Source organism: Vespa velutina, chromosome 8, assembly GCF_912470025.1.
Source record: "Vespa velutina chromosome 8, iVesVel2.1, whole genome shotgun sequence".
NCBI classification, from domain to species: Eukaryota; Metazoa; Arthropoda; class Insecta; order Hymenoptera; family Vespidae; genus Vespa; species Vespa velutina.
Window position 1 is genome coordinate 2882875 of NC_062195.1, and position 14600 is coordinate 2897474.

A 14600-nucleotide genomic window follows, 5' to 3' on the forward strand; every position below is an offset into this window, starting at 1 on the left:
TTCATTCTGACTTTTGTATTACCGGTTATACACGCTTCCGCCTGACGAAAAAACATAGGTGAGGGTTATTTTTAATTAAATGTGAATATTATCCCCAAAGACTTCGAAAATGTGATACGAACGATAATTGACGTATAGGCGTTAATGGAGAAAAAAAGGAAAGAAAAAAAACACAAAACAAAAAAAAAAGTAAAAAAAGAAAAAAAAAGTAAAAAAAAAAGTAGAAAAGAAAAAAAAATCGTAAAAACGTGTTCCGCACATTTTTTTCTCGATGATCCTCGTTCATGAAAAAAAAAAAAAAAAAAAAAAAAAAAAAAAGAAAAAAAGAAAAAATATAAGAGAATTGGTTTCGACGATGCCATTCAGCCAGATGCCATTCATCATGCCGATCGGAAAGGTTTGCTATCCTGAAGTAATATTTTTTCTTTTTAATTAATTTTTTACTACAATCTGCTACGACGTTGTATTTAATCGGAAATTCGTCGAAATTATTTGCTTATTTTAATGTTTCTTATTGGTAAAATGAGATCAAGCGTATTCTGATAATTAAATATTTATATAATAATGACATCGTCGATATTGAATGCTTTCAAATAGCTATTTTGTATGATTAGTAATGACAGCAGCGAGCAGCGAGGCAATCAAAGAAACGGAGTGATATTCGGTTGTCGACAGTTGATACCGAACAGGATAACGTTATGTGATATGGAATTTAAACCGTACTGTCATTTATATTGGCAAAGAAGATATATATATATATATACATATATATATATATATATAATTAGATAAAAAAAGAAATAAAAATATAAGTTATATCGCGCTGTAACGCTAATTATAAAAAGCCGCGCTAATATTTAATAAGATATGTATTATTATGCGCATATATAGCGAGAAAGAGTAGAAAGTTGCCATCGTGGTTACGAGAAGAACATATAAAGTGTGGTGTTCGTAAAACGTTGCATTAACTCGTTGATCATATCGAGCATTCTTCCTTACGAAGTGTATTATCGTATTCGTGCTTTTTCATTTTTCGTGATTCATCGTGCGCAAAAGAAAAGAAAGAAAGAAAGAAAAAAAGAAAAAAAGAAAGGGAGAGGAGGAGAAGAAAATTAATTGGTTGATAAATGCTAATAGTCGATTTTATGTTCCCAAGAGAAACGTAAGATGGAGGAAAAAAGATACGTAAAATATGGGGGTGGGTCATAAGAACAGGTTGGTGGTTCGGTTACGGTGACACGAGGATACTTCGACAAGCATTTAAATAACGAAGGTATATATATATATATATTTTTTTTTTCTGTAATTTGCGCTATGACGTCTGTCAAGGATCGATCGACACGCCACTGCCAATAACTTCTTTTATAAGTTTTATCGCTCGAACTTTTCTTCTCTTTGTTTTTTTTATATATATATAAAATATATATATATATATATATATATATATATATATATATATATATATATATACGGGCGCTCATCTTATTTACGTGCCTAGTCTCTTCATTTTCTTCGAGATCACCTTGAGTTACGTCAGAGCGAAGTACCACCGTATACCAATATCACACACGACACACACACACATATATATATATACAAATACATACACACATATAATACACAAAAAATACACGTACACGCACGAGCATATTTCTTTCGAGACTCGATGTGGATTTTCGAAAGTCGTATTTCTCCAAATGCGATCACAATCGATAAAATATTACTACGAGTTCGAAAGTGCTTAATGAGTGTGATATAAGTACGTACGTATGGATTTACATAAATTACAAAAATATACAAACACTATACCGTACACGTGTCCACGATCTATTTAAATATGAAAATATTATATACGTAAGCATTTATTGGCAGAATCGCGAGAAAGAGAGTTAATTGTAACTTATCACCAGGAATCCGTTCGCTTGTAATACTATTATTATTATCATTATTATTATTATTATTATTATTATTATTATTATTATTATTATTATTATTATTATTATTATTATTATTATTATTATTATCCTCATCATCATTACTATTATTATATTAATACTGTGATTAACGTTAGGGACTTCGTTGTTTGCCACACTCGACCTTGGCTTCTCAAGCATCAATGTGTTGATTATCATTGCCAATATATATATATATGATCTCTCTTCTTTCATCAGAGAAAAAAGGACACAAGAGATCTGTAGTCTGTCTCTCTCTCTCTCTTTCTATTTATCTATCCCTTTTCTTTGGGTCCGTTGTTTCTTATTTTGAAACCCTTAAGTGATTTCCTTACTTTCTAACGAATTGCTACTTATATATATATATATATATATATATATATATATATATATATATATATATAAAAAGAGAAACCGGAAAGAAAAAAAAAAAAAAGATAAGTTCTCTCGTGCAAAGCGTTACGATGCCAAATAAGGTATAATAAATGATAGCTTTGGGCGTAAATATCGTACGATGTAAGTGCAGACGATTTCAAGGTCGGGAGGACTCCTACTCAAGGTAAACGAGGGTGTTCGTGTTACGATTGTCTGGTAGTCGCTCGCCGTCCGCCTTTCCATAAGAAGCGTACGAACGTAGTACGTCAACTGCTCTGCTCCTGCATATGTACGTGCGTGCATGCTCACATTGCACTTATGTACATCTCCTTTTCTATCTTTACTTCCATCCTTGTGCATAGAACAGAGAAAGAGAGAGAAAGAGAGAGAAAGAGAGAGGAAAAAGAAACTAGATCATTCAGAAGCACGTCAATTCCTTTTTAATTTATCACCGATTTAACATTACCACGATTCACGTAGAATTCCTTTTTCATTAGACCGGAAATGAAATCTTCATTCCTCAAGTAATCGCATACAAATTTCTTTTCCTTTTTCCTTCCATTGTTCAACCATTTCTCTCTCCCTCTCTCTCCCTCTCTCTCTCTCTCTTCCTTTGTCTTTTTTCTTTTTTTTTTTTTTTCTTTCTCCATACGATCGAACGTACAATAATTCTTGGAATTTTTTACCAACGGTCTTAGCACTCGAAGGATCTCGAAGTCCTTCATTTATCTTGATATCGAGAGTCTTCTTAAAGATAGTATGTGTATATAATTACAGGTACGGTGCTGTCTGAACCGCGAAGAATTTTTTTCGTTCTTTTTCCGTTTCTTTTTTTTTCCATGCACTCCTTCTCCCCCTCCATCCCACCCTTTCTTTCTTTTAATCTCCATTTTCGAAATATATATATATATATATATATATATATATATATATATATATATATTTCTTTCGTACGGCAGACCTTTCATGAGGGGAAATGCGGTCGTAATTTTTCGATCCGCGAAACGGCCTTTCTCCTTTCGCGAATTTTTTCATGCTCTAATCAGAAAAAAAAAAAAAAAAGAAAACGCAATTATAAAAAATACAATTATAAATTTTATATATGAGAGAGAAGGGAAAAAGATGAAGAAAGAAAGATAGGAAGAAGTGTAGAAAGAAAGAAAGAAAGAAAGACGTGCTAAGGATCTTTTTACTTCGATTGATTCGCAACGAAGCGAAGCAAATAAGAAAAGAAAAGTGCGCTCTCCGTTCGGTTTGTTGCTTTCGAATGTAAGAAATGTGATAAAATCTTGTTTCGTTTTGTGTCAGAATTCGTTTTTTCTCTTTTTTCTCTTTTTTTTTTTTTTTTTTTGGTTATTTTATTCCATTTTATTTTATTTTTCTTCTCCCTCTTTCAATTTCTTTTATCGCATTACTCTCGTACAGAAAGGAATACTTACCATTTAAAAGATCGAAGAAACGCGATAAAAGCTGCGGACGAAATTGCAAAACTTTTTCTATCGATTACTTTTTATCGAAATAAGAAAAATTTGATAAGTAAATACGAATGCGAAATTAACCCAAATTGACATCATTATCCGACTAGACCTTTGAACAATGATAAATAGTCGTTTGTAATTCGTGAACGCTATAAGACATCATTAATAATAAAATAATCTAGAAAATATAACGAGAGAGAGAGAGAGAGAGAGAGAGAGAGAGAGAAAAAAAAAAGAAAAAAAGAAATTAGAAGAAAATATTATAGTGGGATCAGACATCGAGAGAACTGTTTGTAAAAAAAATATATTTGCCTTTCGACAAATAATTCAATTGGTATTGTGATTAAATTATATAGAACTTAATAATAAGCTCGCGATAATTTTATATATACATGGAGAAATGTTAACATACATACATACATATATACATACATACATACGTGCATGTATAAATGCATACATAAATACATACATACCTACGTAAATAGATATATACGATTATGTGTTTAAGCTCGCGGTAAAAAGAGAAAGCTCTAGATACGACGTCGTTCGCGAGCAAGTAAGTCAAATGAAAATAAGAATAGAGAAGTATATAATATAACCCTATGCTTTATAAAACAACGGAAAAACCTATAAAAGGGAAAAATAGCCGCACAATGTTTTCCCTTTTACGTTGTGCCGATGATAAGACTATTGAAGTTACTAAAACTCGGAAGTAAGAAAGAAAATAAAAATATCTCGGTCGATCGTGCATACGTATGTATATTACGTTTTAGCTAGTTAACACGATAGTCTTATATGATAACTATGTGAACAAGAGTGATAGAATGCAAGGGAGAGAGAGAAAGTGAAATGTTGATATAAAAGATATGAAAGAGAGAGAGAGAGAGAGAGAGAGAGAGAGAGAGAGAGAGAGAGAGAGAGAGAGAGAGAGAGGGAGAGAGCGAAAGAGAGAGAGAGAGAGAAAGACAGAGAGAAAGAAAGAGAAAGTAAAATAAAGCGCGATAGAGAAAACGAGAGACTGTAAAAGATTTCTATATAATAATTATGTATATGTATAATGCGATAAGGCGTTTGTATGATAATTAAGAATTTCGTAATTATTCGCTAGGAATAAACATTATGGCGCGTGTTATATATATATATATATATATGTATATATATATATATATATATATATATAGACGACGTATATATATATACATAAAAACATAAGTAAAATATATGTGGCGAGGTGCTTTAAAGTTCATTGAACGCGTGCCCCTCCCCCTTGCCTTGTGAACTTGCTCCTAATCTTGTAATGTCGATCAATCGACGAATCATCCTTCTCCTTCATTTCTCTAAGTCAGGTTGAAGAGAATTTTCTGTGTGAGAGCGCGTGTTTCTATATATGTATGTATGTATGTTTGTATGTATGTATGTATGTATGTATGTATGATGTATGCCTGTCTGTCTGTCTGTGTGCATTTTCGTCGTGCTTCTTAGTTCGCGGCTTGGATCGATGATCAATTCGATCATTGTCCTTTGTTATTTTCTTCTACGAGAAATGTGTATGAGATCGATGTACGTACGTACGTAGATATATGTATCATACATACAAAAAGAAAAACAACATACAAACAAACAAACAACATAAATATATATATATATATATATATATATATAAATATATACATACATACATACATACATATATATATATATATGTGTATAATTTATTCAGGTATAAAATCTTTATATTCAAATTCGTATTCGGCACAACGTGAACGAACGAAGATACTTGAAATGTTTTGTAAGTAGGATGATCGAAAAGAAAAAAAGGAAGAAAGGAAGAGAGAGATAGATAGATAGATAGATAGAGAGAGAGAGAGAGAGAGAGAGAGAGAGAGAGAATCGGAGTACAATACCGATCGATCCTTTTTGGCAATAACGAGAACGATAGATTTTTTTTTCTTTTTTTTTTGTTTTTTTTTTGTTTTTTGTTTTTTTGTTTTTTTGTTTTGTTTTTTTTGGTAAATAGCTACGAATAGACACGTTTTACCTCTCACGTTCCTCCGCTTTCGGAGATAGAACACTTATCGATTTGTACGTGACATTGTTTATACATACATGCATACATAAATACATACATACATACATACATACATACATAGATGCATATAATGAAATATTTGTACGTTGTTACTCGCCGAGCCGTTCCTCCGACACTGTGCATTTTATTGGCCCGCGTATCACTTTTTATTGTTTTTCTCCTTGTATCAAATCGATATATATATATAAATATATGTGTGTGTATGTATATATATTGAAACTTTGTATATAATATATCATTTTTATCCCTGTGGTTGAGAATAGTTACTTTTCAATGAATGGTATGTAAGTACGTTCATGCCGGCACAAAATACTTAAGGAATAAAAAAAATCATTCACAGGATCCAATGACAATACACCCAGAAGTTGTTAAAAATCTTTATATTTTTCCGTTTTTCTTGCGATCGTGTATTTACTTAAAGGGAACACGATATATACATACATGAATAAATAAATAAATAAATAAATAAATAAATAAATAAATAAATACATACATACATACATACATAAATAAAATAAACATTCCGATAAAATTTACAAAATGCACGAATAAGTCGGTTTTATTTGCGTTCGATCGTCGTGCAATAGCGTGTATATATATACATATATATATATATATATATATATATATGTAGGTACATAGATGCATATGTGTAGTATGTCTCTATGGAAAATCTGTATTTAAACGAAAAAGAAGAAATAGTAGTAAAGAGGTGAAAGAAACGAAAGAGAAAAGGGAAATAAGCATGCTGCCAATTGTAATTTCGCAAACACTCGCATGAACGTTTGTAATGTTGAAGAAGAAGAAGAAAAAGAAGAAGAAGAAGAAGAAGAAGAAGAAGAAGAAGAGGAAGAAGAAGTAGTAGGAGAAAAGAAGAAGAAGAAGAAGAAAAAACGAAACGAAATAATACAAAAAAAAAAAAAAGAAAGACAAAAGAGAGGAATTATTCTACAAAGAAAGAAAAAGTACAAGACGCGTCTCTCCACACGTACATGCACACATAACATGAAAAAACAATACGTTAGGCGTATCGAATATAGTCTGTATACACACATTCTATACATAACACGGATCATTACGGATATATACATTTAACCTTTAAGGAATATTTACTGATACACAGATTTCTTAGGTCACTGCGTGTATTCAAACCCTAACCGCCATTTTGCGGAAACGTTATCGTTTGACTTCCTACGATAACGTTTTTGTATATCCTAGTTTTTTAATCGTATCTAATGGCGAGAGACAACTTTTCTTACAATTTTCACTGTAAAATCATTGGAAAAATTCATTTCGCGCCGATCGCCATAGCCGCTGCAAACGACAACGAAAAATATTTCGGGGAAAAAAAAAAAAAAAAGAAGAAGAAAATCTACTTCGTACGAACGTCCTTCCACGTTTCTCTCTTGCACGCACATACACATACACGTACACATAAACTCGTACATAATAAACATACACATTTTATTAAATTATATTTGTATTCCTTGCGTTCTTGTATTACATTTTTCATCATACTTATTATAATATTAGGTTTAATGTTTAATTAAAAGCAAATATGCTTTTCTCGAAGCATTGATTGATATCTCTTCGTGCAATTTATATTTTATTAGTCGGAAATCGATTGCAGCGGCAATAATTCCGAAATCGAAAGAAGAGATACATACACGTGCACACACACACACACAAATACATACACACACACACACATATCCCATCATGTAACATTATTGTCCATCGTCATCATTATCATCATCATCATCATTATCATCATCACTCTGCTTCTCCAAAAAATATAATTTACGAGCTAACTTCTTAAGATTAACTTCATTCTCTCTTTCTTTATTTCCTTTTATTTTATTTTATTTTATTTTTATCTCTTTCTTTTTTTTCTTTCGTCTATTTTATTTAAGTGACAATGCAAAGTTTGATCTCTTACTCTGGTACATACACACATCATTGTATATATATATATATATATATATATATATATGTATGTATATATATAAGTATTAATTAGGAATGTTATTAATCAGGCAAAGCGTAGCGAAGCGCTCTCGTTGCGTTTGGATTTTGCTTTCCTTGTAAAAACAACGACGATGAGGAAAACCGTGTCGTTTATGTCGATCTTTAGCGTGTCTGCTGGATTGTAATATCGTAATATGTATGTATCGTTCGAACGATCGACACGGTTAAAAATATGCGTGCTTAAAAGAAAATTCAAACGAAGTGATTCTTTACGAAACACAGACATAAAAAAAAAAACCCTTTATCTCATTAACTTGTAATGCGTTCTCGCCATGTGCCATCGAGCGAAAACGCGAATGTCTTTGAATTTTCTTTTTTTCTTTCTTTCTTTTCTTTTTTTTTTTCTCTCTTTTTTTAAAGGTACTGCGCTCCGACTTGATTGAAAAATGAAATATAAAATGCTGCTTGTGACAGTTCGAAAAAAAAATACAAAAAAAAAAAAAAAGAAAAAAAATATTAAATATTTCAAACAGCAATGCCTTATGTTCTTTGAACATTCGTTCCCCTTCCGCTTTTACATTGTAATTTGCGAAAAGAGATAGATCGAAATGAAGGAGAGAGATTGAGAGAGAGAGAGAGAGAGAGAGAGAGAGAAATGATTCGAGTCGCATCTTCATTGATAATCAAGATTTGTAAAATATTATGATGACGTGTCCGATGCTTTTAAATATTTTACGCACGAGAAAAATACAAAATTTTTGTGAATGACGAGCCGAATTCAATCGAATTGACGAATTGAAGTCGAACTCGTACGATTACGATCGACTACGTATTAAAAGTAATTGTTAAAAACATGCAAGAACTGGGTCTGTTCTATTGCCTTAAAAGGATGCCGCTTTTGTTCTGCATAATATGTGTTCTTCCTTATTTTTTTTTTTCTTTTTTTTCCTTATTCGTTTCTCTTTCAAAAGATTTCATTCAAAAATTCGAGCTGTTTTGTCATCTATTCTTTTATTACAATCGGCAATGATCAATATCTCGAGATATAGAGGGAAAAAAGTATGTTAGCTAACAGGTGGTCTTATATTGGAATGACATTGTTCTATAGAAAATTTTTCGATCGATGGCTCGATTAAAGGATAATATAAAAAATGATTCATTTTATATCGATCTTTGGACTATCTTTAACCCTTAAAAGCTATCAGAGGAAATGATAAAAAGAAATAATACGATTGTGAAAGTTTATTATTATTATTATTATTATTATTATTATTATTATTATTATTATTATTATTATTACTACTATTATTATTATTATTATTAATATTAAATATTATTATTATTTAAAATTTAGATGAAAAAAAAAATTGAGAAATTAATCTGCGTTTGTGTGTGTGTGTGTGTGTATGATACTGGTGGGTTATTAAAAATAGTTTGAAAAAGGAAAAAAAGAAAATCAATGTTAACTATCGTCAATTAAAGATTTAATTTATTAAAAGGAATATTCACTCGGTGGAGTGAAATTTCATATCCGATGATAACTTTTAAAGGTTAATAATCCTTGACATTCGCGCCGAATAAACACCCATCTCTCACTTTTTCCTACTTTTTTTTTTCTTTTTTTTTTTTTTTGCAGCTTTTTCGCGCGAAAATACGTAACAGGAGTCGACGATGATACTACATCTCTCTGGGCGCATTAGTGTGTAAATAACTGGATAATAATTATGGCCGCTTGACGCACGAGATGCGCTATGCGAAGAGATCGTTGGATAAAATGTTCCTCCGAAATCGAGGTCATAAATTCTATTGCCATGTTATATCCACGTGGAGAATTCATTTTTACATTTTAAAAAGAATATATCTCTTGTCGTTTCGTTCTTTTCTTTAATTTTTTTTTTTTTTTTTTTTTTTTTTGTATGAAATTTAAAATCCTTTTGTTTTTAACGGAAGAACGACATTCAAGGTTTGTTACGCGCGAACTTTCGAACAAACGCCGAAACAGATAAAAGTAATAAAGTTAAATAATAGAAAATACGAAGGAAAAGTTTTAACAATTTATTGTATTATCTCTATCAGATAAAATTTTATACTTTCTATATAAATGTTAAACCAATGATTATTTTATCATCATATATGATACTTCGTTATAGTTGATTAATAATGGAAAATTTTCGAAAAATTTCTATCGGGCTACAATTATCTGGCAACTGACTTTTCCGGGTCGGATGTATTTTTAATCCTTCCATCGAGATGTGGTTTACGACTCTGACGTCAAACAGCCAAAGCGTAGATGATTTGCACACGGATACTTCGGCAAATCGCCAATACAAAGATCGATCGATCATGATGAGTCTCCTCTAGTAGTTGCTTTTTGACGGGTTAAACTAAATGGCATCGTCTTTTTTTTTTCTTTTCTTTTTTTTTCAACAGTTTATCAGATATAATCTATTGTCGTTTCGACTGTCTCTTTTCTCTTTTTTATATTCTTTTTACACGTTAATATTTTTCGTTCTAATGATTATGATCATACGGATATATCATTAAATTACAATTTCGAAAAAAATTCGATCATTCGATCAATTAGCCTGATTCGTATTCGAATCTAAGACGTTATAATATTTTACGTCTTCTTTGAGACGAGAGAGAAGAGAGTCCGAGTTCTCGCTCGAACAATGATCCCGAAATGTTTCCGTACTCGTCGGTGGGTAAACCGGTCTTTTAAGAGGCAAGCGAGGAGATCGAACTCATGACACTGTTCCTGTCTCTTCGTACCGACCACTTATTTTCGGTTCGTACGAATTCAATGGCAAGCGACGTTTGGCCATTTGCCAATGGTGCCTCGACTAACCACCGTTGTTCTATCTTTTAAATAGTCATCTATCCTGTTAAAGTTCCTTTGAACTTTGTCAACCAAATGACGAAGTACGGAAGAAATATGATTTGGCTCTAATGAGTCACGCCAAAGGACACGTGTAATATTTTCCACTGACGAGGAACCTTAATAGATCACCATTTTACGTATAATTAATGCCTAACGTGTATCTAATGTCTCAAATATGTTAAAACCTTTTTCTCTTTAAAAAAATTTACAAATAATAATTATTCGTATATCTTTTTACAATTGAAAGGAAAAAAAAAAAAAAGAAAAAAGGAAATATTCTTTATTTAAATAAGAAGAAGAAGAAGAACAAATAATAATAATAATAATAATAAAAATACAACGATGAGTTTATAATCAATCTGATATTTTCATGGTAAAGAAAAATTTTATTGCATTTTGAATTTACTTTGAAATATAAATCGATCGATGTCATAAAGTTTCAAATGAATAGTAATTGAATTTAACGCACCGCGGCGCTACTCTCGCCGGATATATTTTATGACGCCATGAAACGTACCTTAATGTTTTCGATCTATTGATCGTTTCATATATCGTCTAGTTTATTAGGAATATGAGAACATTGTTAAAAATGAAATAACGTTTATCATCGAGATATGTCATTTAATAATTTCTTTATATATTTCTTAGGTTTTTTTTTTAAATTATCGACAATTATTCTTGCAACATTCTCATTGGCTATTCCTTTAGTCTACATAATAAAGACCAATAAGCAAACGCGACATTTTCTGTTGTGTTATAAATGCATTCGAATAATCGTCATGTAATTGTTTTAAAGTAGATTTTATTTATTTTAAATGTTTGTTACGATAAATCAAATAACAAACAAATATATTTCTTATCGATGTAGATAAAAATAAGTTTTTCATACATTTAATCTAATATTTTTATGATATTATTTTTCTTAAGCAAACATAATTCTCACGTCTAACCAATCATAAAGTGTTTGTTAAAGACGTTTTGAAGTTATCGAAACTATCTGTTTGATTTTTTTCGGAAATTTAAATGTTCACTAAAACTTTATTTCGTTATGATATGTGAATATCTTATTATCACATAAAAATAATTTTTTATTTATTTTTTTATTTATTTTTTATATTTATTCATATATATTGAAATATATACAATTTTTTTTGGCTCTCTCTTTTTCTCTCTTTCTATTAAAGTAGTTATTCAAAATTGTTAATAACTTTAAATTATAAACATTCTGTGATTTGTTTATATAAGTTTTAAAATTTAATGCTCGAAGAAAAATGCATTAAAAATTCATGGAATTAATAAGTCTAATTAAATATAAAAATGATCACAGTATTAATTATTATTTGTATATACGGTTCATTAGCATTAGAAGGAAGCGAAGTTCTCAAAAATCTAGGAGAAAAACAATACACATTATTAACAAGTATGTCATATGATTTGCTATAACATTTTTTTTTTAATATTTTAAAATAAATTTCTTCTTTTACAGCTAAATCATCTTTACCACAACATGGATTATGTTGGTATAATGCACTTAAATCAATCAAAAATAGTTGTGAGAATTTGAATGATAATGAACATTCTCTCTTAGCTTTAAAATTAGCTAATTGTTTTTTGGAGGATTCTGGTCATACCTCTTATGATTGCCATCTTAGTAAATCAGAAGATATTCGAAAGTAATTTCTTGAATGATTTATAAATTGAATCATTAATTTTCCAAATATATTTATAAGAGTATTTGCAACTTTTTTTGTTTTTTGTTTTTTTAGAGAGTGTATTAATCAAATGTCAGATAGAGCATTTAATGTATACAATGAATTTTATACACATACAACACATATTTGTTTTTATTTAAATTATGAAGCATGGCAGGTGGAAACTGACAATACCATTAAATCGTGAGTATTGAATATATGAAGTTGTTTCTTCGCAATGTTTATTTAAATTAAATATAATTTTTAATATAGATTATATAAAGTTTCTTCTCAAATGAAGGAACAGTTATTAGAGGCATCAGAGATGCAAAGTGCGATGTTGAAGAGTCAAAAAGAAGGATTAAAAATTCAAAATGAAATTTTAGATCATGGTAAAGAACTTGGAAATGTATTAAAATCTTCATCTGAAACTGTGAACGATATGGTTATGGAATTTAAGTATGTTACAATAGAATTAAACTAATAATATTATTGAGAGAACCAAAAGTATTTATAAAAAATTCAATGGAAGCCTTGTTATATTTTAGAGAATCAGCAAAAGATCAGAAGGAATTACTCTATGAGATTTTTTCTTATATACGTACTTTTCAAAATTGGATTATTGGAGAAGTATCTTGGTTCCAATCCATTATTTATTATACTATCAGTTGTATTCTTTGTGCATTATTTAGTTCGGCTAAAAGAACTGCAGATGCGCGTGTTACACTTTTTACAATTCTTAGTTTAAACATTACAATAGAAAGAATGTTAGTTCAATATTACGACAACGTTATGCATCAATCTACACATGACAAAGTAAAAAATTAGAACATTTTTAACAAGTTAATTATCATATGAATTGGATTATATCTGTTTGATAATATGTACATATTTTATAATTTTTTTAGGTAGAAATAATATATGTAACTTGGTCAATAAGAAAAATATCTTTAACATTATGTGCACTTACATTACTATATACTTATTACTATTATAAAGATAAGCAATTAGAAAATTTTCATGTTCTTAGACGAATAGAAAATCGATTAAATAGAATGCAAATAATTACACCTACCAATGGTAACCAAAACCATAATAAGCCTATTCGTAAGTTTATGATTTTTATAAGTATTTGTTATTGTAAAAGTATATTTTTTAATAGTAATTATACTTTACAGGTCATTCTGAAAGATTAGCTATTAAACGTTTGCATGCTGCTTCTGTGAAAGAGCATAATTCAAATTGATATTTATATATCATTTTTAAAATTTCTATCCTTTTTAATGAAAAATGCTATTATTTAATATAAAAAATATAAGTAAGTATAATATAATTGTTATAATTAATATTTATTCTAATTTTTTTTTTTTTTTTTTTTTTAATATTAATGACAGATTTTAGAAACAATCATTTTGAAAAGATATACATATCTTTATTTCTAAATATTTATTTGATATACTTAATAAACATAAATATAATTATAATTATCGTGTGGGATATAAATTTAATAAATAACCAATTTGTTTAGAAGAAAAATCTTTTGAATTAGGAGTAGGCACTGTTTTTAACCGTGCAATTTTCAAGTTCTTGCTCATATTTGCAAATTTTTGATTACATTGTTCGAACGATAAGAGTTCTTTCTTACAATCAAAATTATTGTACTCTTTTTCTCTAAGACATGTTAAAAGTATTGCCATTTCATGTAAACAACCTTTATCTGCAAAAATAATAAGTTATTATAAAATTATCATAAAATATTTTAAAAATCATATATATATATATATATATATATATAAATCATACTTGGTATATCAGATGCTTTATGAGATACATAATTATTTAATACTAAATCACCAAAAACTTTAAGTGGGACTTTTTTTTCAGATTGTGGACGCCGTCCTTTAAAACAAGCAAGACTGAATTTCATTTTTATATTGTATTCGAATAATTTTTTCAATTACAATCGAGGTTATATTCTTGTGATACCTGTAAATACGTTTATAGGGAGTAAGGTAATATTCAAATATTATTTATCGAAATTTATATAAAATAAAATTCCTTCTTATGATGTAATAATCCAATAAAATTTGATATTTTATACGTACAAATATAATAAGTAAAAAAAAAAAATCAAGATTTATTCTGAAAATTCTTTGGATACTA

At 29.3% G+C, this 14600-nt stretch overlaps 2 protein-coding genes across 2 annotated transcripts; one reads left to right on the forward strand and one right to left on the reverse strand.

Annotated features, from left to right (window-relative positions):
- Positions 1-370: 370 nt before the first annotated feature.
- On the forward strand, positions 371-13740 carry LOC124951146. The gene is made up of 8 exons (XM_047498976.1): positions 371-397; positions 1216-1273; positions 12107-12166; positions 12233-12419; positions 12513-12641; positions 12711-12896; positions 12986-13253; positions 13346-13740. Exons 1-8 carry the CDS (start codon positions 371-373, stop codon positions 13631-13633), a joined length of 1203 nt encoding a protein of 400 aa, XP_047354932.1. The 3' UTR covers positions 13634-13740.
- Positions 13741-13854: 114 nt separating this feature from the next.
- Positions 13855-14536, reverse strand: LOC124951279. Its single transcript, XM_047499441.1, has 2 exons — positions 14241-14536; positions 13855-14154 (listed from the first exon to the last, which is right to left on the reverse strand). The coding sequence occupies exons 1-2, from the start codon at positions 14362-14364 to the stop codon at positions 13922-13924; spliced, it is 357 nt and encodes a 118-aa protein (XP_047355397.1). The 5' UTR covers positions 14365-14536; the 3' UTR covers positions 13855-13921.
- Positions 14537-14600: the final 64 nt, after the last annotated feature.

Coding starts and splice junctions, on each gene's coding strand:
- LOC124951146 (XM_047498976.1), top strand. CDS start 371: ATGCCATTCATCATGCCGATCGGAAAG. Junction 398..1,215: donor TCATCATGCCGATCGGAAAG/GTTTGCTATCCT, acceptor TCATAAGAACAG/GTTGGTGGTTCGGTTACGGT. Junction 12,897..12,985: donor GATATGGTTATGGAATTTAA/GTATGTTACAAT, acceptor GTTATATTTTAG/AGAATCAGCAAAAGATCAGA.
- LOC124951279 (XM_047499441.1), bottom strand. CDS start 14,364: ATGAAATTCAGTCTTGCTTGTTTTAAAGGACGGCGTCCACAATCTGAA. Junction 14,155..14,240: donor TAAAGCATCTGATATACCAA/GTATGATTTATA, acceptor TTATTTTTGCAG/ATAAAGGTTGTTTACATGAA.